This window comes from Enhydra lutris, unplaced genomic scaffold, assembly GCF_002288905.1.
Source record: "Enhydra lutris kenyoni isolate GAN:26980312 unplaced genomic scaffold, ASM228890v2 scaffoldscaffold24, whole genome shotgun sequence".
Lineage (NCBI taxonomy): Eukaryota > Metazoa > Chordata > Mammalia > Carnivora > Mustelidae > Enhydra > Enhydra lutris.
The window spans coordinates 18,392,206-18,414,516 of record NW_019154108.1 but is presented as its reverse complement, the minus strand read 5'-3'; the positions used below and the strand labels follow the sequence as shown (position 1 = coordinate 18,414,516).

At 40.6% G+C, this 22,311-nt stretch overlaps 2 protein-coding genes across 2 annotated transcripts in view; both read right to left on the bottom strand.

Moving 5' to 3' along the window:
* LOC111150784 (regulator of G protein signaling like 1) overlaps window positions 1-5,459 on the bottom strand; it is an 84,959-nt gene extending 79,500 nt beyond the window's left edge. The window contains exons 1-2 of the mRNA XM_022508383.1: window positions 5,447-5,459; window positions 2,393-2,475 (exon numbers count right to left, since the gene is read on the bottom strand). Coding sequence (XP_022364091.1) covers window positions 2,393-2,475; window positions 5,447-5,459 — 96 coding nt within the window. The remainder of the gene's footprint in view (window positions 1-2,392; window positions 2,476-5,446) is intronic.
* Window positions 5,460-19,130: 13,671 nt separating this feature from the next.
* On the bottom strand, window positions 19,131-20,291 carry LOC111150786 (transmembrane epididymal protein 1-like). The gene has a single exon (XM_022508385.1). The coding sequence runs from the start codon at window positions 20,265-20,267 to the stop codon at window positions 19,494-19,496; it is 774 nt and encodes a 257-aa protein (XP_022364093.1). The 5' UTR covers window positions 20,268-20,291; the 3' UTR covers window positions 19,131-19,493.
* Window positions 20,292-22,311: the final 2,020 nt, after the last annotated feature.

Here is a 22,311-nt window from a genome sequence, read left to right as displayed (position 1 = left end):
GGTTTGACATGACACGCCCTGCCCGGCATGTGAAAATGCCTTAATGAGATGTGTGGTAGGGCTAAGGAGTCATGAGGTTATTGTGGGAGTAGCACATGGAAGCAGTCTCACCACATGATGTTGGTACCACAGAGCCCATGAGGCTGATGTGGAAAACATGCCAGGTATAGAGCCTCAAAACCTGGTTGGGTCCTGGAACTTCCCTAGACTTGCCATATGTTCTTAGGTAAGTCATTTAATTTCTGAGATTCATCTGTGAGAAGGGAATGGTGTCCATCACCCAGGGTGATTATAGAAATTAAATGGCCAAATTATAAATTGACAGTGGTATTCAACAGGAACTAATACTGTCTCTCTAAATAGACCGCAGCTGCCTAAATGGCCAAGACTTTCTTACATTCTTGGCTGGCATTCTACTTTCCACACCATTCTCACCATTTCTAGAACATTAGTATAGGCTGCATAAATTGTGTTGATGAATTAACGAGAATGCCTCACGATTACTTCTGTAAACTTTCATTTAAAAAAAAGACAGTAGCACCTGACTCCTCCCCTAGGTACCAACTCTCCCTGCATTGAAACAGTGACAAGTCCAATATTTTTCTTCCTAAAAAATCTCTTATTTATTCCATTCTCTTCATTCTCTTGCTTTTAGACCTCCCTCACTGAAATAATCTCCTAACTGGTCTCCTTGCCTCTACCATGATCCCCCAGACAACCCAACCTATGGTCAGACTTCAGCAGAAATAATTTTCCCAAATCAAAGTCTGGTCATGTTACTTCTTTACTTGAAACCCTTTGATGGCTCTCTAGTACCTTCAGGATGATGCCTGCCTGCTCTCAGAGCCCATCTGTGCTGTTTTGTGTCTTGCTATGTCTGCCTGTCACAACTTCTTCTTCAGCCTGCCTTAGCTGCTTAGAGTTTCTCCCCAAGTACCACAAGATTGTTCTCTCTGGTGCCTTTACTTACTCCATTCTGTTTGTAAGGTCTCTGCTTCTTATTACTCAACCCCTCCCCCCCCCCCTCTTTTCCTCCTATCTCTTTAATCACATTTTGCTCCCCATTTTCTTTCCCAGCCAATTGTCAAATATGTTGTTGTCTTTAAAAACTTGCTTGTGTCTTCTATTCATGGAAGCCCTTCCTGACCTATAGCTCTGATGCACTTATACTCTTGCTGCCTTCTAGACACTCCTATCATGTCACTTAGAACCCTTTTTGCACTTACCTTAAATATTATTCTCATTATACTGGGAATTCCTTGAGAACAGCAATGGCATCATTAATATCTATATCCCCAGTACGAAGCCCACTGACTGGCACAAAGTAACTACCCAATAAATATTTGTGAAGTAGCACGAAATGTTTTTTCCCCAGTTGTATGAAATTTCACCTTTTAATATGTAGTGTTACATGGGAAAGGACACACTGAGCCACAAATTATAAGGCACCAACTTTAAGATATAACCAGAAACTTAAACCAAAAAAGATATGGGATCAGTCTAGGTTTGGATCTAAGAATATTTTGATGTTTCAGATTTTAGTTGCATGGGTTAAGGAAATACATCTTCAGTTTCAGGCAACATCTTAGAAAGTGCTAGATTCCAAACACCTGGTAAGAAAAATAGAGCAAAATACGTAATCCAAGGTCCTTGTCCTGCAGGAATTCACAGTCTCACAACTAAGTGGGAGAGACACACCCATACAATACAACAGAGTTGGAAAGTGCCCATGGGACTCAAAGGCAGGGAGAAACAAGTTCCGATTAGGAGATAGAAATTTCTCAAGAATAGGATTTAAGTAGAGATTTGAAAAATGGTTAAGATGTTGGTAGGTGGTGGAGCGCCTGGGTGCTCAGTCGGTTAAGCGGCTGCCTTCGGCTCAGGTGATGATTCTGGGATCAAGCCCCACATAGGTCTCCCTGCCCAGTGGGAAGTCTACTTATTCTTCCCCCTCTGCCCCTCCTCTGCTTATGCTCTCCCTCTCTCTCTCTCTCAAATAAATAAATAAAATCTAAAAAAAAAAAAAAGACTTTGGTAGGTGGAATTATAAAAATTAACAACACAGCCAAGAAGGGGTGCAGCGGTGAGAGAATGCCAGGTGTACTCCGTGAGGGTGCAGTTGCTGTCCCTGCAGATCTGGGTGCCAGCGGAGGATGTGATGGGAAATAACCAGACAAGCAAATGCAACTCAGAAATCTGAGGGTTTGGGATTTATTAGTAATGGGAAACTCCCAGAGATTTTAAAGGAGATTCTGGTTCCTACTTATTTGCTCAAATTTAAATAGCCTTGAGTTAGTAGTTTACTTATTTATTTTTTAAATGTACTCAGCTCAGTGTGATTCACTATTTGGCTATTGAGCAAACATTTGAATTTAATTCTGGGAATACTTACCGGAAGAGAAAGAAATGTGTTGAAAAAGTCGGCAAAGATTTCATCCTCTAGCAGAATTATAAGATTTGTAGAACCGATTATCTCTATATGGGGAGAAAAAGCAAACAAATAAACAAACAAATAAAACCTTATGAACCAGGGTTGTTTTCAGGATGAGAAAACGAAGAAATAGCACAGATTATTTCACTTGGCCAAATCTCAGCATTTGATGACCTTTAGGGTCATCTATCTTGATTTTTCCTTCTCTCCAGGACTCTTCTGTGCAATATCGCTCTGCTTAAACACTCCCAGCTGTGGGGAACTCACAGCTTCCCAGGGCTACCCATTCCATTTATGAAGAAATGAAATTGTTAGGAAGACTTTCCTATTGTAAACTGCCTTCTTTTATCTTCTTTCCATTTGCAGAAATTCTGCCGTCTGAAGCTCAACAGAATTCATCTAAGTCCTCTTAAATGGTTTGATGCTCCCATATTTATAAAACCATCTCAACCTTCTGTCCACCTCCAACCCTTCTGGCTCATCAGTCACTAAACAATTCCTCAGCCATTCTTCAAATGGCCTGCTTTCTACCTGGGTCCTCCCTCTCTGACTAGAGTGGCACCTGCAACTCAAGCACTCTGCATGCTTCCCAGGGAAGAGCAAAGACAACTTTGTCCATTTATATGTTCTATTGGTGTGGCCCAAAATGGGGTTAGCTTTGGGTGCTGCCATATTACACTATTAACTCCACTATCCACTATCCTTTATTCATGCAGTCACTTTTCAGAAACCAAGGGCAGGAACTTACATTTATTCCATTTGAATTTCAACTTGTTGATTTAGACCCCAACAAGAACTTTTTTGAATACTGATTTGGTCATGCAAAGTATTTATTACTCCTTTCAGGGCTGATCATTGTGTAGCGGAATTTAATCTGAGGGGATGAATGTTGAATGTCATGAAGCCAAGCGCAGAGACCACAGGTGGACTGTGTGTCTCCTCAAAGTTTGCTCTAACTCACTGTGTATGCTCTTTAATGCCCAATATTCAACAAGTGAATAATCCAGTTGTTTTATCAATGTCCAGCATTTTCCCATCATACCCAAAGTTTATAATGAACGACGTATAAAATGAGCAACATAAATACTATATTAGTCCTGTCTCTTAGTCTAGTTAAATGTCTGGTGAGAACAGTAAGTGCCACTCACAGCTGCTAGAGTGCAGTTGTGATAATATAAGAAAACTAAACATTTTTTATGATGATGGTCGCTATTGTCTTTGTGTAATAGAAATAGGAACCCCAAATCAAACACTATTGCAATATAGCTGATGTCCAGTTTGCCCTTTGCTACACAGATATCTCTGCTCTTCTTTTTAGAAGCATTCACTGATCTATTTTATGTAGTCCACATGAATGATTCCAAAACATATGTTTTTAGTCCAGACTTCTTTCCTTGGCTTTAGTTCTAAATATCCAATGAGCTATGGGACATCCCTCCATGAACATCTACCAGCACTTCCATCTCAACATTTTCAAAGCTGATCTGATCATTTTGCTTCCTAACCTGATCTTTTTCCTGTATTCCCAATCTCAATCACTAGAACCACCACTCTTTCAATTGTCTAAATCAGAATCCTGAAAATCATCTTTGATTACCCCCTTGTTCTGTTTCTCTTCCTCTCAAATACTCCCCTAAGAAATGGAGGACCATGTTATGTAGTCTCTCCTCCTACATATCTCTGGAATCTATCCTTTCCTCTCCATCCATTAAGTCACTGTCCTTTTTTCAGGTCCTATCATCTCTCACCTAATGGTCTCCTTAACTTTCCCTTCCAAGCGCTTTCCACATACTGCCACTATAGTCTTCTAATGCTGTGGTTGTTAAAGCCCTTCCAAAACTACTCAGTGTCCTACAAATCTAAGGCTTCACCAGATCTGGCCTTTGGGTTATGTGCCAGCACCATACCATGCTTCCTCTTGTTTGCCAGCCAAGATATTGCTCTTTCCTACACGTGCTATGCACTCTCACTTTCAATCTCCATATCTTTGTTCCCATATTCCCATCACTTAAAATGTCCTCTCAACCCATTTGTTTGCAAATCACTAGTCATCAAGAACTGATTTACATATGATCTTCTTGCTGAACCAATCATGGTAGAATCTACCACAATTGCAAAGTCAATCGCTACCCCCCTGCACCATTATTTATATCTCCCATTGTTATAATTAACAAGTCACTGTTTTCTTCCATTGATGTATCATCTGTCTTCCTCAACAGACTGAGCTCAATGAGATGAGGAGCTCTGTCTTTTAATATTCTTCTCCTAGGCACTAAAGTGCTTACATTAATATCTAAGCTTTATAAAAGTTGAATGAACTCTTCTTTCAAGAGTTCTTCAGTCTTTTGAGCTTTTGTTCAATTGTTGATTTATCATTCAGAGAGCCTGGCATGGATTTTTTAATAAGATTATTGAGACAATCTGAATGCAGGAAAGTGGGGTTTGGCAGAAATTTCCCAACTGATTGTGTTCCATAGCTATACATGCTATTGGTGACAAGGGGCTTGACTATGACAGAATTTGCCACTAATAAGACAGTCTTAATGGGGTATATAAACTAGGTTTTCCACATCTTTCCCTTCCTTATCCTACTATGTCTTCATTCCTGTGTTTCTATTTTCACCTGTTCTGCCTTGAAACTTCCTAGTAATTTGGGCAGGCCTTCAACATTCATTCCATACAATAATACTGACTTGGGAACAAATGAAATCATTGGGTAATCCCAAACCTCATGCTAGCCTTCTCCCTGGAGGAGACATGGCACATGATAGCCCAATCTGTGTTTTTCTTCCTCCTTCTTAGTGGCTTTACTCTTCTATGATTGGGGCTCTGTCCTATTCTTAAAGATCAGGTGGCATAAAGTGGGGGTGGGAGTTGGGGAGGAGAAGAAGGAAAAAAAGGAAATAAAGGGCATGAAACATAAAAGCCATATGTGGTTTAAGACTGGGAAGGTGAGAGGTTTGCCTTATGTCGGGGGAGCTAAAAGCCTCAGAAACATCCCTTTTAGACACTCACCAGCATTGCTCATGTTGCCATGCTTTCCCTGCCACTGTGATTGATTAGGAGGCAGAATTTTAACCCCCAGTCAACAGAACTCCACCCCTTGTGAACATGCAGTGACACCCCCTCCAAGGGGTTCCAGATTCTATCAGGAAGTGGCCTATTTCTGTCTGGTGTAGACCTCAGTCTGAAGATAAGTCTTTGTTACCTCATCTCCTGGATCTCCTGGAATGTACCAGACTCTTCCTATACTTAGGCTTTTAGTCCATATACTATTTTGTGTGCTCTGACAAGTTCTTCATAAGTTGTTTTCAAGTTATACAGGTCCCGAGTTTTAGTTCTGTCTCTTTAACTTGACACTATGCTTCAGGGAAGCAAGGATCTGTTCATTTATTTCTAATGTGTCTCTTGTGTCTAAGATCCTTCTAGAAATTTAATAGGTACTTGGTGAATGTTTAATGTTTAATGAGTTGACTTATCTTCCAGATAAGCTGGCAAATTCAACCAACTATCCACGTGTGTTTTCTACCCTTTCTCCTCTTTCCCAGATAGTTTCTCTTCTGGTTGGCTGTGGGTTACTTCATAATCCATTGGCATTGAAAAGGAATAGAATAAACATTCGTTGAATATCTTCCATGAGGAAGAAGCTAGGCTAGGTATTTATAGTTTGTTCTAATTTGATTCTTAACCCACAAACTAGAGGTTATTACCTCTCTTTCACTGAAAGACAGGAAGTACAACACAGATTTTAGTCTGCCTATTTGATTCAAGAGCCCATGTTATTTCAAACATGCTAGTAAATCATACCTCCTTTTCACATGCATTTGAATGGACTTAAAAATAAGCCCCTTGGGGCCGGCTCCCTGCAAGTGGCGGAGCAACGGAGCACAAAATCAGGACTTTTAAAAGTCTGTTCCGCTGAGGGACATCGCTCCAGAGGCTTAACCGGGGTGAAGCCCACGCGGGGTCAGCATGGCCTCAGGTCCCGCAGGTCACAGAAGGATCGGGGGTGTCTGAGTGTCGCAGAGCTTACAGGTATTAGAACGGGGAAGCCGGCTATAGAGACAGAGCCGAGGAGTAAGCTCTAAGCTCGGGGTTACCTTGAACCGGTCGCAGGCTCGGTCAGCTCGGAGCGCGGCCGGAGGCAGGGTGACGGGAGTAATTGGGCGCTGTTCTCTGAGGGCGCACTGAGGAGTGGGGCCCCGGGATCTCGGCTCCTCTGGGCCGGAGACCGGGAGGCCGCCATCTTCATTCCCGCCCTCCGGACTCTACGGAAAGCGCTCAGGGAACAAAAGCTCCCGAAAGCAAACCCGAGCGGATTACTCAGCCCGGCCCCTGGTAAGGGCGGTGCAACTCCGTCCGGGGCAAAGACACTTGAGAATCACTACAACAGGCCCCTCCCCAAGATTATCAACAAGAAACCCAGCCAGGACCAAGTTCACCTACCAAGGAGTGCAATTTCAATACCAAGGAGAGCAGCAGAATTCCAGAGGAGGAGAAAGCAAAGCACGGAACTCATGGCTTTCTCCCTATGATTCTTTAGCCTTGCAGTTAATTTAAATTTTTTTTCTTTTTCAATTTTTTTTTCTCTTCTTCTGCTAAATTTTTTTTAACTTTTACCCTTTTCTTTTTTAACTTTTTTAACTAGTTTATCTAATATATATATATATATTTTTTTCCTTTTTATATTTTTTCTTTATTGGTTTTCTTTTTTTAATTGTTTCTTTTCTTTTTTTCTTTTTTTTCTTTCTGAACCTTTTTATCCCCTTTCTCCCCCCTCACGATTTGGGATCTCTTCTGATTTGGCTAAAGCATATTTTCCTGGGGTTGTTGCCACCCTTTTAGTATTTTACTTGCTCCTTCATATACTTTTATCTGGACAAAATGACAAGGCGGAAAAATTCACCACAAAAAAAAGAACAAGAGGCAGTACCAAAGGCTAGGGACCTAATCAATATAGACATAGGTAATATGTCAGATCTAGAGTTCAGAATGATGATTCTCAAGGTTCTAGCCAGGCTCGAAAAAGGCATGGAAGAGATTAGAGAAACCCTCTCGGGAGATGTAAAAGCCCTTTCTGGAGAAATAAAAGAACTAAAATCTAACCAAGTTGAAATAAAAAAAGCTATTAATGAGGTACAATCAAAAATGGAGGCTCTAACTGCTAGGATAAATGAGGCAGAAGAAAGAATTAGTGATATAGAAGACCAAATGACAGAGAATAAAGAAGCTGAGCAAAAGAGGGACAAACAGCTACTGGACCACGAGGGGAGAATTCGAGAGATAAGTGACACCATAAGACGAAACAACATTAGAATAATTGGGATTCCAGAAGAAGAAGAAAGAGAGAGGGGAGCAGAAGGTATATTGGAGAGAATTATCAGAGAGAATTTCCCCAATATGGCAAAGGGAACAAGCATCAAAATCCAGGAAGCTCAGAGAACCCCCCTCAAAATCGATAAGAATAGGTCCACACCCCGTCACCTAATAGTAAAATTTACAAGTCTTAGTGACAAAGAGAAAATCCTGAAAGCAGCCTGGGATAAGAAGTCTGTAACATACAATGGTAAAAATATTAGATTGGCAGCAGACTTATCCACAGAGACCTGGCAGGCCAGAAAGAGCTGGCACGATATATTCAGAGCACTATACGAGAAAAACATGCAGCCAAGAATACTATATCCAGCTAGGCTATCATTGAAAATAGAAGGAGAGATTAAAAGCTTCCAGGACAAACAAAAACTGAAAGAATTTGCAAATACCAAACCAGCTCTACAGGAAATATTGAAAGGGGTCCTCTAAGCAAAGAGAGACCCTAAAAGTAGTAGATCAGAAAGAAACAGAGACAATATACAATAACAGTCACCTTACAGGCAATACAATGGCACTAAATTCATATCTCTCAATACTTACCCTGAATGTTAATGGGCTAAATGCCCCAATCAAAAGACACAGGGTATCAGAATGGATAAAAAAACAAAACCCATCTATATGTTGCCTACAAGAAACTCATCTTAAACCCGAAGACACCTCCAGATTTAAAGTGAGGGGGTGGAAAAGAATTTACCATGCTAATGGACATCAGAAGAAAGCAGGAGTGGCAATCCTTATATCAGATCAATTAGATTTTAAGCCAAAGACTATAATAAGAGATGAGGAAGGACACTATATCATACTCAAAGGAACTGTCCAACAAGAAGATCTAACAATTTTAAATATCTATGCCCCTAACATGGGAGCAGCCAACTATATAAACCAATTAATAACAAAATCAAAGAAACACATCGACAATAATACAATAATCGTAGGGGACTTTAACACTCCCCTCACTGAAATGGACAGATCATCCAAGCAAAAGATCAACAAGGAAATCAAGGCCTTAAATGACACACTGGACCAGATGGACATCACAGATATATTCAGAACATTTCATCCCAAAGCAACAGAATACACATTCTTCTCTAGTGCACATGGAACATTCTCCAGAATAGATCACATCCTCGGTCCTAAATCAGGTCTCAACCATTATCAAAAGATTGGAATCATTCCCTGCATATTTTCAGACCACAATGCTCTGAAGCTAGAACTCAATCACAAGAGGAAATTTGGAAAGAACCCAAATACATGGAGACTAAACAGCATCCTTCTAAAGAATGAATGGGTCAACCAGGAAATTAAAGAAGAATTGAAAAAATTCATGGAAACAAATGATAATGAAAACACAACGGTTCAAAATCTGTGGGACACAACAAAGGCAGTCCTGAGAGGAAAATATGTAGCGGTACAAGCCTTTCTCAAGAAACAAGGAAGGTCTCAGGTACACAACCTAACCCTACACCTAAAGGAGCTGGAGAAAGAACAAGAAAGAAACCCTAAACCCAGCAGGAGAAGAGAAATCATAAAGATCAGAGCAGAAATCAATGAAATAGAAACCAAAAAAACAATAGAACAAATCAACGAAACTAGGAGCTGGTTCTTTGATAGAATTAATAAGATTGATAAACCCCTGGCCAGACTTATCAAAAAGAAAAGAGAAAGGACCCAAATAAATAAAATCATGAATGAAAGAGGAGAGATCACAACTAACACCAAAGAAATACAGACAATTATAAGAACATACTATGAGCAACTCTACGCCAACAAATTTGACAATCTGGAAGAAATGGATGCATTCCTAGAGACATATAAACTACCACAACTGAACCAGGAAGAAATAGAAAGCCTGAACAGACCCATAACCAGTAAGGAGATTGAAACAGTCATCAAAAATCTCCAAACAAACAAAAGCCCAGGGCCAGACGGCTTCCCGGGGGAATTCTACCAAATGTTTAAAGAAGAACTAATTCCTATTCTCCTGAAACTGTTCCAAAAAATAGAAATGGAAGGAAAACTTCAAAACTCATTTTATGAGGCCAGCATCACCTTGATCCCAAAACCAGACAAGGATCCCATCAAAAAAGAGAACTACAGACCAATATCCTTGATGAACACAGATGCAAAAATTCTCACCAAAATACTAGCCAATAGGATTCAACAGTACATTAAAAGGATTATTCACCACAACCAAGTGGGATTTATTCCAGGGCTTCAAGGTTGGTTCAACATCCGCAAATCAATCAATGTGATACAACACATTAATAAAAGAAAGAACAAGAACCATATGATACTCTCCATAGATGCTGAAAAAGCATTTGACAAAGTACAGCATCCCTTCCTGATCAAAACTCTTCAAAGTGTAGGGAAAGAGGGCACATACCTCAATATTATCAAAGCCATCTATGAAAAACCCACCGCAAATATCATTCTCAATGGAGAAAAACTGAAAACTTTTCCGCTAAGGTCAGGAACACAGCAGGGATGTCTGTTATCACCACTGCTATTCAACATAGTACTAGAAGTCCTAGCCTCAGCAATCAGACAACAAAAGGAAACTAAAGGCATCCAAATTGGCAAAGAAGAAGTCAAACTATCACTCTTCACAGATGATATGATACTATATGTGGAAAACCCAAAAGACTCCACCCCAAAACTGCTAGAACTTGTACAGGAATTCAGTAAAGTGTCAGGATATAAAATCAATGCACAGAAATCAGTTGCATTTCTCTACACCAACAACAAGACAGAAGAAAGAGAAATTAAGGAGTCCATCCCATTTACAATTGCACCCAAAACTATAAGATACCTAGGAATAAACCTAACCAAAGAGACTAAGTATCTATACACAGAAAACTATAAAGTACTCATGAAAGAAATTGAAGAAGACACAAAGAAATGGAAAAATGTTCCATGCTCCTGGATTGGAAGAATAAATATTGTGAAAATGTCTATGCTACCTAAAGCAATCTACACATTTAATGCAATTCCTATCAAAGTACCATCCATTTTTTTCAAAGAAATGGAACAAATAATCCTAAAATTTATATGGAACCAGAAAAGACCTCGAATAGCCAAAGGAATATTGAAAAAGAAAGCCAAAGTTGGTGGCATCACAATTCCGGACTTCAAGCTCTATTACAAAGCTGTCATCATCAAGACAGCATGGTACTGGCACAAAAACAGACACATAGATCAATGGAACAGAATAGAGAGCCCAGAAATAGACCCTCAACTCTATGGCCAACTAATCTTTGACAAAGCAGGAAAGAATGTCCAATGGAAAAAAGACAGCCTCTTCAACAAATGGTGTTGGGAAAATTGGACAGCCACATGCAGAAAAATGAAATTGGATCATTTCCTTACACCACACACGAAAATAGACTCAAAATGGATGAAGGACCTCAATGTGAGAAAGGAATCCATCAAAATCCTTGAGGAGAACACAGGCAGCAACGTCTTTGACCTCAGCCGCAGCAACATCTTTCTAGGAACATCACCAAAGGCAAGGGAAGCAAGGGCAAAAATGAACTATTGTGATTTTATCAAGATCAAAAGCTTTTGCACAGCAAAAGAAACAGTTAACAAAACCAAAAGACAACTGACAGAATGGGAGAAGATATTTGCAAACGACATATCAGATAAAGGGCTAGTGTCCAAAATCTATAAAGAACTTAGCAAACTCAACACCCAAAGAACAAATAATCCAATCAAGAAATGGGCAGAAGACATGAACAGACATTTCTGCAAAGAAGACATCCAGATGGCCAACAGACACATGAAAAAGTGTTCCATATCACTCGGCATCAGGGAAATGCAAATCAAAACCACAATGAGATATCACCTCACACCAGTCAGAATGGCTAAAATTAACAAGTCAGGAAATGACAGATGCTGGCGAGGATGTGGAGAAAGGGGAACCCTCCTACACTGTTGGTGGGAATGCAAGCTGGTGCAACCACTCTGGAAAACAGCATGGAGGTTCCTCAAAATGTTGAAAATAGAACTACCCTATGACCCAGCAATTGCACTGCTGGGTATTTACCCTAAAGATACAAACGTAGTGATCCAAAGGGGCACGTGCACCCGAATGTTTATAGCAGCAATGTCTACAATAGCCAAACTATGGAAAGAACCTAGATGTCCATCAACAGACGAATGGATAAAGAAGATGTGGTATATATACACAATGGAATACTATGCAGCCATCAAAAGAAATGAAATCTTGCCATTTGCGACGACGTGGATGGAACTAGAGGGTATCATGCTTAGCGAAATAAGTCAATTGGAGAAAGACAACTATCATATGATCTCCCTGATATGAGGGAAAGGAGATGCAACATGGGGGGTTAAGGGGGTAGGAGAAGAGTAAATGAAACAAGATGGGATTGGGAGAGAGAAAAACCATAAGTGACTCTTAATCTCACAAAACAAATTGAGGGTTGATGGGGGGAGGGGAGTTGGGGGGGGTGTGGTTATAGACATTGGGGAGGGTATGTGCTATGGTGAGTGCTGTGAAGTGTGTAAACCTGGCGATTCACAGACCTGTACCCCTGGGGATAAAAATATATTATATGTTTATAAAAAATAAAATTAAAAAAAAAAGCCCCTTGGACTTCTTTCAGTCCCTGGACTTCTTTCAGAAATTACTATGAATCTCTTTCCTAATCTTTGCTGAAGAGATCTGCTGCCATTTCCAGGGTAAACATACACTGGGGTAAAGGAGACAACCAGAGATCTGGGAAATCATTGCATTATAGATCTGACCCAACACACAGCCACTAAGTACCAGAGCTGAGATGTGAACTCAAATTTATCTAATTCAAAAATTTCCTGTAGTTGCCTGTGAATAATCATCATTTTGGGGCACCTGTAAAATATATGGATCCCCGAGCCCCACCCCTGCCCTTCTAAGTCAGAGCTTTCAGAGGAAGGACATGGTAATGTACAAGTACCCCACGTGATTCTTATCACACAAGTTTGGGAGACATCTGATTCCCTTTCCTTTTGAGAACTAAAAGGTCTTGAAAGGTCAGGGATCATGCTTGAAATGCCTGTAGCCAGTGATGTTGGCTTTTAGTCCTTGCCACTGTTGAGTGACAACGCTCTATTAAGTTGTTAATAGCTCCAGTAGCCTCTCTGAGCTTTGGGGAAGGGTGGGTGAGTGATCGCGAGGAGAGAATGCTGCTCGCAGCCTCATTGAGGACAAGTCTGAAAGCACATTCCCTTAAGGAATGTGGGTGTATATATCAGTGTTACATATGCCATTCTTTTAGGAAGAATGGAAAGGTTTTTTGTTTGTTTGTTTGTTTTCTTCTTTGCCCAGGTGTGATAGCTCTTTTCCAAAGGACAGGATAAACTAAGGAATAGATGAGATTAGAGATTAGTAAACCATCCAGAGCTTCGCCCTGATATCTCTATCTCTCTCTCTTTCTCTCGTGTGTGTGTGTGTGTGTGTGTGTGTGTGTGTGTGTGTGTGTGTATTACACTGACTAACAAAGGAGGTAACTGATAATTGATTGAAGAAATATGGTAGGCTACCAACTCCTCTTGGAACACAAATCTCTTCACTTTAAAAATCCAAGTCACTTTAAAAAAGAGTGGTCTTTACATAAACCAAAGGAAGCATAACACTTTTTCAAATGTAAATGATTATTGGTGGTTCATTATTAACATGCCTGGCACCTTCCGAATTTCTTCTCTTTGGGACAAGAAGATTTTTTAGACATGACAGGCTTCCCAACAATTCCAGAACTCTTCAAGTCTTTTAACCCTTTCTTAGGTATGACACTGATTGACTCTCTTCTCAGTAACTTTTGGCTAAATTATTAAGGTTTACAGAGGTGATTGTCTTTTATTTGAATATTCACTTCCTATGGGAAGAGAGCCAGAAAAATGAAGAATTGTTTGATAAGATAACCAAGTGCCCAACAGCCCTACAGAGAAAGGGAATTCAAGACTCTGGTAGGCTGATGTTTTCAGTGAACAGAATAGCCAGGAGATACTGCCTGCCGAAATAATACCCACCAGTTTACAAAACCCTTGGAAGCTGAGTTTAGTGATTCGAAAGTCCCAAGGTAGGAGAGGATGAGCCATCTGGAAAGGGACTGAAGAAAGGTTGTTAAACACATAGAAAGTTGGATGACAGTAAATTGTAATAGTTGCTCCCTTGCAATCTGTTCTCTCCAACTGGCATCCTCTTTTAACAGTAGGACAATAAATCACACTACTTAGGAATTGGGTGAAATGAGCTGAAAGGAAATGGCATAGACGAAGTGGCACTCCATGTCCCGTAGTGCCCGGCAGTAGTAGGTACCGGCTAATGTACATTCAGTTCAGCTGAGAAATGGATGTGAAGGCCATATGGAAAGCTTGAAGTCCTGCCCAAATATAAAGACCTAAAAATTGTGATTGAGGAAAGGGGACACTGAAAGAGGGTCCGGGAGAGATAAAGCAAGTAACACAGAGTCATTGTCCCAGTGTTAACTCACGAAAGCTTGAGATATAATATCGACAGACAATAGAATTCTCCTAAGCAAACCTGTGCCTTCTGATTTAGAAATTTGTGTGCATTACTGCTCATTGTTAGCTATCTAAGGAAAAGATGCAGCGTACAGAATTTAGACCTTAGTCCTAATTTTTGTCATCTTTGCTGATATAATAGATTTCAATCAAAGACTTCAGAATGGTGGTCGATGCAATACATGTAATCTTAAAGTAAAAGGAAGTGCAATTTCGTCCTACATAAAGGGGTTAAAATGCTACATAATGGTACATAATAGGACTTGGTGCATTTAGCTACAGTAATACAGAAAGAGAATAAAAACTGGAAAAGACTTTCACTAAAATAGGGCTATTTAGCTAACAATTCATTTTAAGGAAAGATACTGAAATTATAAGAAGTATAACCTTTCTTTTTCTTTTTCTTTTTCTTTTTTTTAAGATTTATTTATTTGACAGACAGAGACAGCAAGAGAGGAAACACAAGCAGGGGGAGTGGGAGAGGGAGAAGCAGGCTTCCCACTGAACAGGGAGCCCAATGAGGGGCTCCATCCCAGGACCCTGGGATCATGACCTGAGCTGAAGGCAGATGCTTAACAACTGAACCACCCAGGCACCCCAAGAAGTACAATCTTTTGTGACTGGTGATTAGTGAAGTCTTGGCCAAAGGCAAAACCAAAACAAAACAAAACAAAACAGAAAACAAAAAACAAAACAAAACAAAAATAAGGAAGATGTGGTCCATATACACTATGGAGTATTATGCCTCCATCAGAAAGGATGAATACCCAACTTTTGTAGCAACATGGATGGGACTGGAAGAGATTATGCTGAGTGAAATAAGTCAAGCAGAGAGAGTCAATTATCATATGGTTTCACTTATTTGTGGAGCATAACAAATAGCATGGAGGACATGGGGAGTTAGGAGAAGGCATTTGGGGGAAATTGGAAGGGGAGGTGAACCATGAGAGACTATGGACTCTGAAAAACAATCTGAAGGGTTTGAAGAGGTGGGGGGGTGGGAGATTGGGGGAACCAGGTGGTGGGTATTAGAGAGGGCACGGACTGCCTGGAGCACTGCGTGTGGTACAAAAACAATGAATACTGTTATGCTGAAAATAAATAAAAAAAATGATTAAAAAATATATAAAAACAAAAACCAAAGTAAAACAGAAAACAAACAACAACAACAAAAACGTATATAATCCTACAAAGAAAGGGTTAGTCTTGATCTTATATTCTTTGACCTAAAATATGTATAAAAATTCCGAGTTTTGGACAGAGAAGCCTCAAGAAGTTGGCAACAATAATTTTATTTCTCTTGGTTGAGTGGGTAAATTTAAATTTAAATTTTATAATATGAAACAACTAAGGAATTTCAACTAACGAAATATGGAAATGGAATCTGTTTAGGAAAATTTTTTTCCTATGATTTATGATATGCATTATTTATCAAATGCATGATTTTATTGAAAGATGGTGAACAAATGATAGCAATTTTAAATAATATTACATTTATAAATAATTTTTTATGTCAAGTTAAAAAATTTAATAATTAGTATATCAATGTATGCCTAATCTATTGGATGTTAATTACAATACAAGTAATTGCAAATGTTTTTGTTATTTTGGAACAATATTCCCCTTCAATTAGTAAGAGCCCATTAATAATATTCTGCCTTCAAACTGAAAAGTAAATTATTAAACGTCTCATTAAACAATTTTGTGTGGCTCTTCCTTAGCCACCCATCCTAAGGGACAGGAACTTGGTAGTGTTCTCTGTATCACTGGGCCATGAAATTCCATCCCTGGAACTGCTCTGATAAGGTTATGTTTGCTGGGCTTTGGTGTCTGAGCAGAGGAAACATAAAAGACCTCAGAATTCCTATCCTGAACTCCTCTAACAAACTCCTACTTATCCATCAAAACGCAGATCAGAATTAAACCAACATTTCATATGTGCTACACCTGTCCTAGATACTTTATTTACTCCTTCACCAACTATTTGATGCATATCTATTATGTGATGAGCTAAACAAAAGCATTTTGATTATTTTATAAAGTTGCTAAAAAGACAGCAGCCGTTTCAGCTCAAAGGGCATTGTACACGGTTTTGTTTTTGAGATACACACATATCTATCTATCTATAATCTATACCTAGAGTTTGAATTCTGTGTTTACTCAAGTCCACACGCCTAAGTTTAACAAGAAACAAACAGACCTTCATTATGTTTACCAGATGCCTGGATAACACCTGCTTATGGATTTTTTTGCCCTTCTCTTCATCCCTTCGTTTTTTTCTAAATTGATACTTCAACACCAAACAGAGCAATTACCTTTTCCAGGCTTGTGTACAAATGTGCCCTCTGGTGGGCGGTGGTGAAGATTACACCTTTCTCTCTACAACTCTGGGGTTTTTTGCTGTTGCTATTGTTTCTAAGTTTATCTTCAGTTGGTTTTACATTCCAAAGGTTTTACATCTCAAGATACAAATCCAAAGGATTACTTTTAGAGTGCTCATACCTACTGTGATGTGAAGAGAACAGAAAGACCCTTTCATCCAAACATCAGGTCTGTCCATTCCACCATTATATCAGCCCTTAGTAATAATTCTTTGTGGCGTTGTGACCATGCTAATATTTATTATTTTACCTCAAAGGTACATACTGTGAGACATAATAATATTGGGAGGCATTAATTTACTACAGGAGATGAGTTCAACAGCATCTACCAGGAGCTCAAAAGTACTCAGAAAGGGACAGATCTGTCAGTAGATGGCTTTGGTATCTCTTCAACCTCATCTTTGTAGAGAGATAATATCTTGAAATATTAATATATTAATATTAGGCTTTGCTTTTCCACCCTTGTAAATAACTTCTTCCCCAGTTAGTGGCAGACATTGCCACAAGATGAGGTTTGATTGTAATTGTAAGAAAAGAAGAGTCAATTTTTAGATTAAAAAAATCCAAACCATGCTCTTAATTCAAAAATAGGAGGGCCGAGTGAAGTAGAAAACAGGGGTTTGCCATATCAGTAGGAAAGAATGCAGAGGAAAAACAGATTCCCTACTTTCCCAACTTCAGGACACTCGAAGAGGTTCAGCTAGGGTTCAGGAAGGATGAGTTGCAAGGTTAGGCAAGTCCTGAAAAATACCCAAGATTGTGAGGGAGAAACAAGGGGAAGGGACCCAGAGGTGACAACCAGGACCAGGGCAGGACCTACAGAGAGGACTGCAAAGCTCCACGGGTCACCAGGACCAAGGAGAGGCAAAGAAGCTGAACTAATGCCTAAGAAATATTTTATTTCCACCCCACAGACCACTGTTATCCCCGGTGGAGAGCAGCATTGCTACCTGATTGGATACCCTACTGGTGCAAGGTGAAAGCCCTCCCTGGAGAGTTGGTGCCTGCCGGTCACATGCATGCCATCCCGCATTCAGAGACATTGCTGACCACCCCTGAAATGACACTGGGAAGCACCACCCCCTTTGCAGTAACTCTGAATGCTCACAGCTCCTCAAACCACAGAGTAGAAAACCTTAACAAGAAGACAATAATTTGGGGCACCTGGGTGGCTCAGTGGGTTGAAGCCTCTGCCTTTGGCTCAGATCATGATCCCAGGGTCCTGGGATTGAGCCCCACATCGGGCTCTCTGCTTGGCAGGGAGCCTGCTTCCTCCTCTCTCTGCCTGCCTCTCTGTCTACCTGTGATCTCTCTCTGTCAAATAAATAAATAAAATCTTAAAAAAAAAAAAAGAAGAAGAAGACAATAATTCACCCCTGCTACACAGTAACTGTTGAACTAGAAAATTAACCAGGAAGAGTAAGTCCAGAACCAAAGGAAGACAGGTATGTCCAGTTTTCCTAAGAACTAGAAGCAAAAGGGAAACCGGAAGGATGATGACCCCCTAGAATCCCTGCCCCAGCCTCACTCTGTCCTAAGCCTGGATATTATAATCATGACCAAGAGTAAGAGAAGCCTAACAGATTGTCTGTATCCTGGGCACAGCAGGGAAAGAAGCATAGCAGGGGTCATAAAGACATTGTTTTGCAAGTTGCCAGCAATTTAACTCTACTACTTAGAATTCCACCTCTGTGGACACCCAGGCATAGCATTATGCGACATAACTAGATATCTGACTGCCTTAAGCTAGTGTTTTTTTTTAAACCTTTTGAGTCTTAGATTATCATCTATAAACCTACATGATAAGATAATTGTGAGGATTAAAAAAAATTTTTTTGTGGGATTAAATAAGCCACTGAATTTCACGACACATGAGAACCAGAAAGGAGTTGTTCCAGGTGAGTCTACCACTTGGAAATGGATTGAGGTGTGTATAGAATAATGGGCTGATCTATCCAGGCAGAAGAATCTGACAGACTCTACACTCAGTGAGACTCACTCCTGAAAGCACACGGGTCTTTTTGCGCCCTCGCTGTGTACAAGGTGCTGCTCTGTTGTGCTAGACCCTGCGGAGGAAAATGCCTTCCAGGAGTGTGGTGATGTTATCATGGTATCACATATGCCCGAACTCACCAAAATATATACATTAAATATGTGCGATTGCTTGTAAATTAAGTATATCTTAATAAAGCTGAAAACAAAAGATCTCTTTGACAAACCATAAGAAAATAATTCAGCAATTGTTCTCTGAGCCCTTTCTAGTTAAAATAACAGTTTAGATTTGGTGTAGGTATTGAAGAGATCCAGAAAGAGAAAGGGTGAGGAGGTGCTTACTATGATGGGTAAATTATGATGTACTAAACATAACTTGTGGTCAGTATTCTCTTGGGTGAGTGAGGATATATATAAAGACCCAAAGGGAAGATATAGTACATTTATTTTTCTGTTCTCCTGGGGGGGATGTGAAGATTACAGAGAGGAGAAAGGCAAAGAGAATGCCTTGGCTGGAGTTGAGGAGAGGAAGAGGAGGTGGGGGAAATACTTGGGGAGCCGAGAATGAAGGTCATTGTGACATGCCTCTTGTGTTTCAGTTGCCTGTCCCAGCACACTGCTCAGCAAATGAGACTGAGAGAAGCCAGAGGGGAGACGGGGTAGGTCCATCCCAGGAGAGTCTGCTGCCTTGGTCGTCTTCCTCTCTAACACCACCACTTCCCACAACTTCTCATCCAGGTGTTTGAGAATGTGCAGGTGATAGGAACCATTCTGGGCTTCCCCAGGTTCGGACATCAACAAATGTAACAATACCACACAACGGAGAAGCCGTAGACCCAGATCATCAAAATGGCAATGAAAGCCACATGCCAGCAGAAGAAGGTGGTAACAAATATAATGTCGTTTTCATCATCGTCCATCCATTTATAGCCAGAAATTGGTTTGTACAGCATAAAACCTATCTGAATCAGCCAAGAGCCTGTCAACATATAAAAAAAGGCCTTCATCACCCAAAGCTGCAGCATATCGGGAGCCCACAGCTCTGCGACCACCACCAGTGCCAGCAGGAATATGGCCTGGGTGAGCAGGACGTGGGACTGCAGCTCCACACCTTCGGAGTCCTGTATGTGAGACACCATCAGAGGCAGAAAGAGAAACATGCCCAGGGCTTGGGCGCCCTGCTCCAGAGCAGCACACCGCTGGGGCAGCAAGTTCTGGCTCACCACATCCACACACCCGCTCAGAAAGAAGGCCATATAGAGAGTGAAATGTTGCCACTGTTTGCGGTACAAAAAGTTTCTCTGATGATATATCTTGCTGATAAGTACAAACTGTCCCTGTATGTTATGCAGCTCTTGGGCTGCTAAAATGAAGGCACTTAATATCTTCACCAGCCCAACATAGCATACTTGCTGCAGTCTTGCCCATCGTCCTTTGCTCCAGGGATAGCGTGGCAGATACTGGACAGGGTAGTTGCATATTAAGGCCCTGGAGACTAGTCGTGCATGATAAAGTCCATAGAAGAAGAGAGACAGTCCTGGGTACAGATGGCCCTCAAAGCCTCCCATGGAACTGAAGGTAGATCTGACCAAAGGGAGAGAGAAGCAGCTCGGAAATGGTCGCCTTGGGTTCTAGAGCGTGGAGGTAGCTTCCTGAAGCCTACTTATATCTTCTCTTCAGCTCGCTGCATCCACATACACGGGGAAATGGCTTTGGAGGAAACCCAAACTTATGCTGGGGTGGGTGTCATGGTTTCCGTTCTGGTCTTCTGCTCTGGTTCATTGATAGCTAACCAAGCATTGCCAAACAGTAAAATAAGCATATTCTCCCTCACAGTGCCTGGACACCTACAGTTCTCAGAGATTATGCTATAGACTCCCCTTGCCTCTCCTCCTACATGCTTTTCATGCCATCGCTATCTTCCTTACTTCCCAAATTCATAGAAGTAAGGAAGAACCGAGAGAAAGCATGGAAAGGATACAGTGTGGGGCATATCCCTTAAGATTCCTCACATATAATCTCATACAAGTGCTAGGTACAAATGTATTCTCCTGGGTATAAACAGTCTTAGGTAAACATATACATACAATATTCAATTTCTCTGACGTTGTTTGAGGCTTGCCAGAAAAATATTCCCTCCTGAGGATCTGTCTTCTGCTGATCTCCAGAGAAATCTTTCCTGCTGAGAGTCTCTCCTCTGAGCTGAAGCAATGTTTTTCCAAGTTAAAATGTAGGTGAACAGGTTCTACTCAGAGGTGCTAATTCGGAATTTCTTGAGGGTGGTGTCTCGAAATAAGCATTCCAAGACACATTCCCAGGTAGCTCTTAGGCGGACTAAAATTTGAATCACTTAGTAATATGTATGTACTGGTTAGAAAGAAGATCCTATTAAACTAAGCTTAGTGTGAAGTAGCCATCAAATATTTTCTCTCATGGAATAAGCATTTAGTTAGAATGTAATGGTCATATAATACTTCATGACAGTCATTCAAGTGCAGGAATGTCTCAGGTTAAATTTTTCTCATACTGATCCTACAGATTTCCATTTTGGTTCATTTGTTAGTAAATTCTCTTTTGGTCTATCAACGGATCTTCCATTTTATTTTATCAATTTTAAAAAAGATTTTATTTATTTATTTGACAGACAGGAATCACAAATAGGCAGAGAGGCAGAGAGAGAGGGGGAAGCAGGCTCCCTGCTGAGCGAAGAGCCCGATTCGGGGCTCGATCCCAGGACCCTGGGATCATGACCCGAGCCGAAGGCAGAGGCTTTAAACCACTGAGCCACCCAGGTGTCCCTATAATTTTTGCTGATATAAAAAAACCACAATTTTAGATTGATCTTCATATTAACCATCTTGTTGCTCTTGCTACCTATGCTACCTATGCTCTTGCTAATTTTCAAATGATTTTTAATAATCATATGAACTTCAATAATGAAAAAATGATCTCCTTTTAGATACACCTGTCTTTTCTAATTGTCTCTCCCAATTGCATTAGCATGACAGAATTCTGTTGTTGTTTTAACTGTGAAAGCTCCCCTCTCCTGGGAAGTATCTCCTCTAGCCACGTGGGTTAAATGGGAGCTGTCACTTGCTGACAAATCCTGCTTTCCTCGTCACACATCAGTCAAGGGATTGAGTGGCTAAACCAGTGAGGCTGATCTAAGCCCTTCGCCAACAATTTAACTAAAGAAAACAGCTCTCAGCCCTTTCATAGATTATATCAGTTCTGCTTACAGCAGAACTAATTAGCATATTGGGGTTATATTTCCTTCTCCGTGGATCCATTAATGTATTCATTATCTGTTGCTGTGTAACAGTTTAACACAATTTAATTCTGTGGCTTAAAACAACATGCATTTGGGGGACTGGGTGGCTCAGTTGGTTAAGCGTCCACCTTTGGCTCAGGTCATGATCCCAGGGTGCTGGCACCCACCCCTGCATAGGGCTCCCTGCTCAGCGGGGAGCCTGCTTCTCCCTTTCCTCCCTGCTTGTGCTTTCTCCCTATCTCTGTAGCGATCTCTGTGTGTCTCTCTCTCAAATAAATAAATAAAATCTTAAAAAAACACAACAACATGCATTTATCTCACTTCCTGTGGGTCAGGATGCA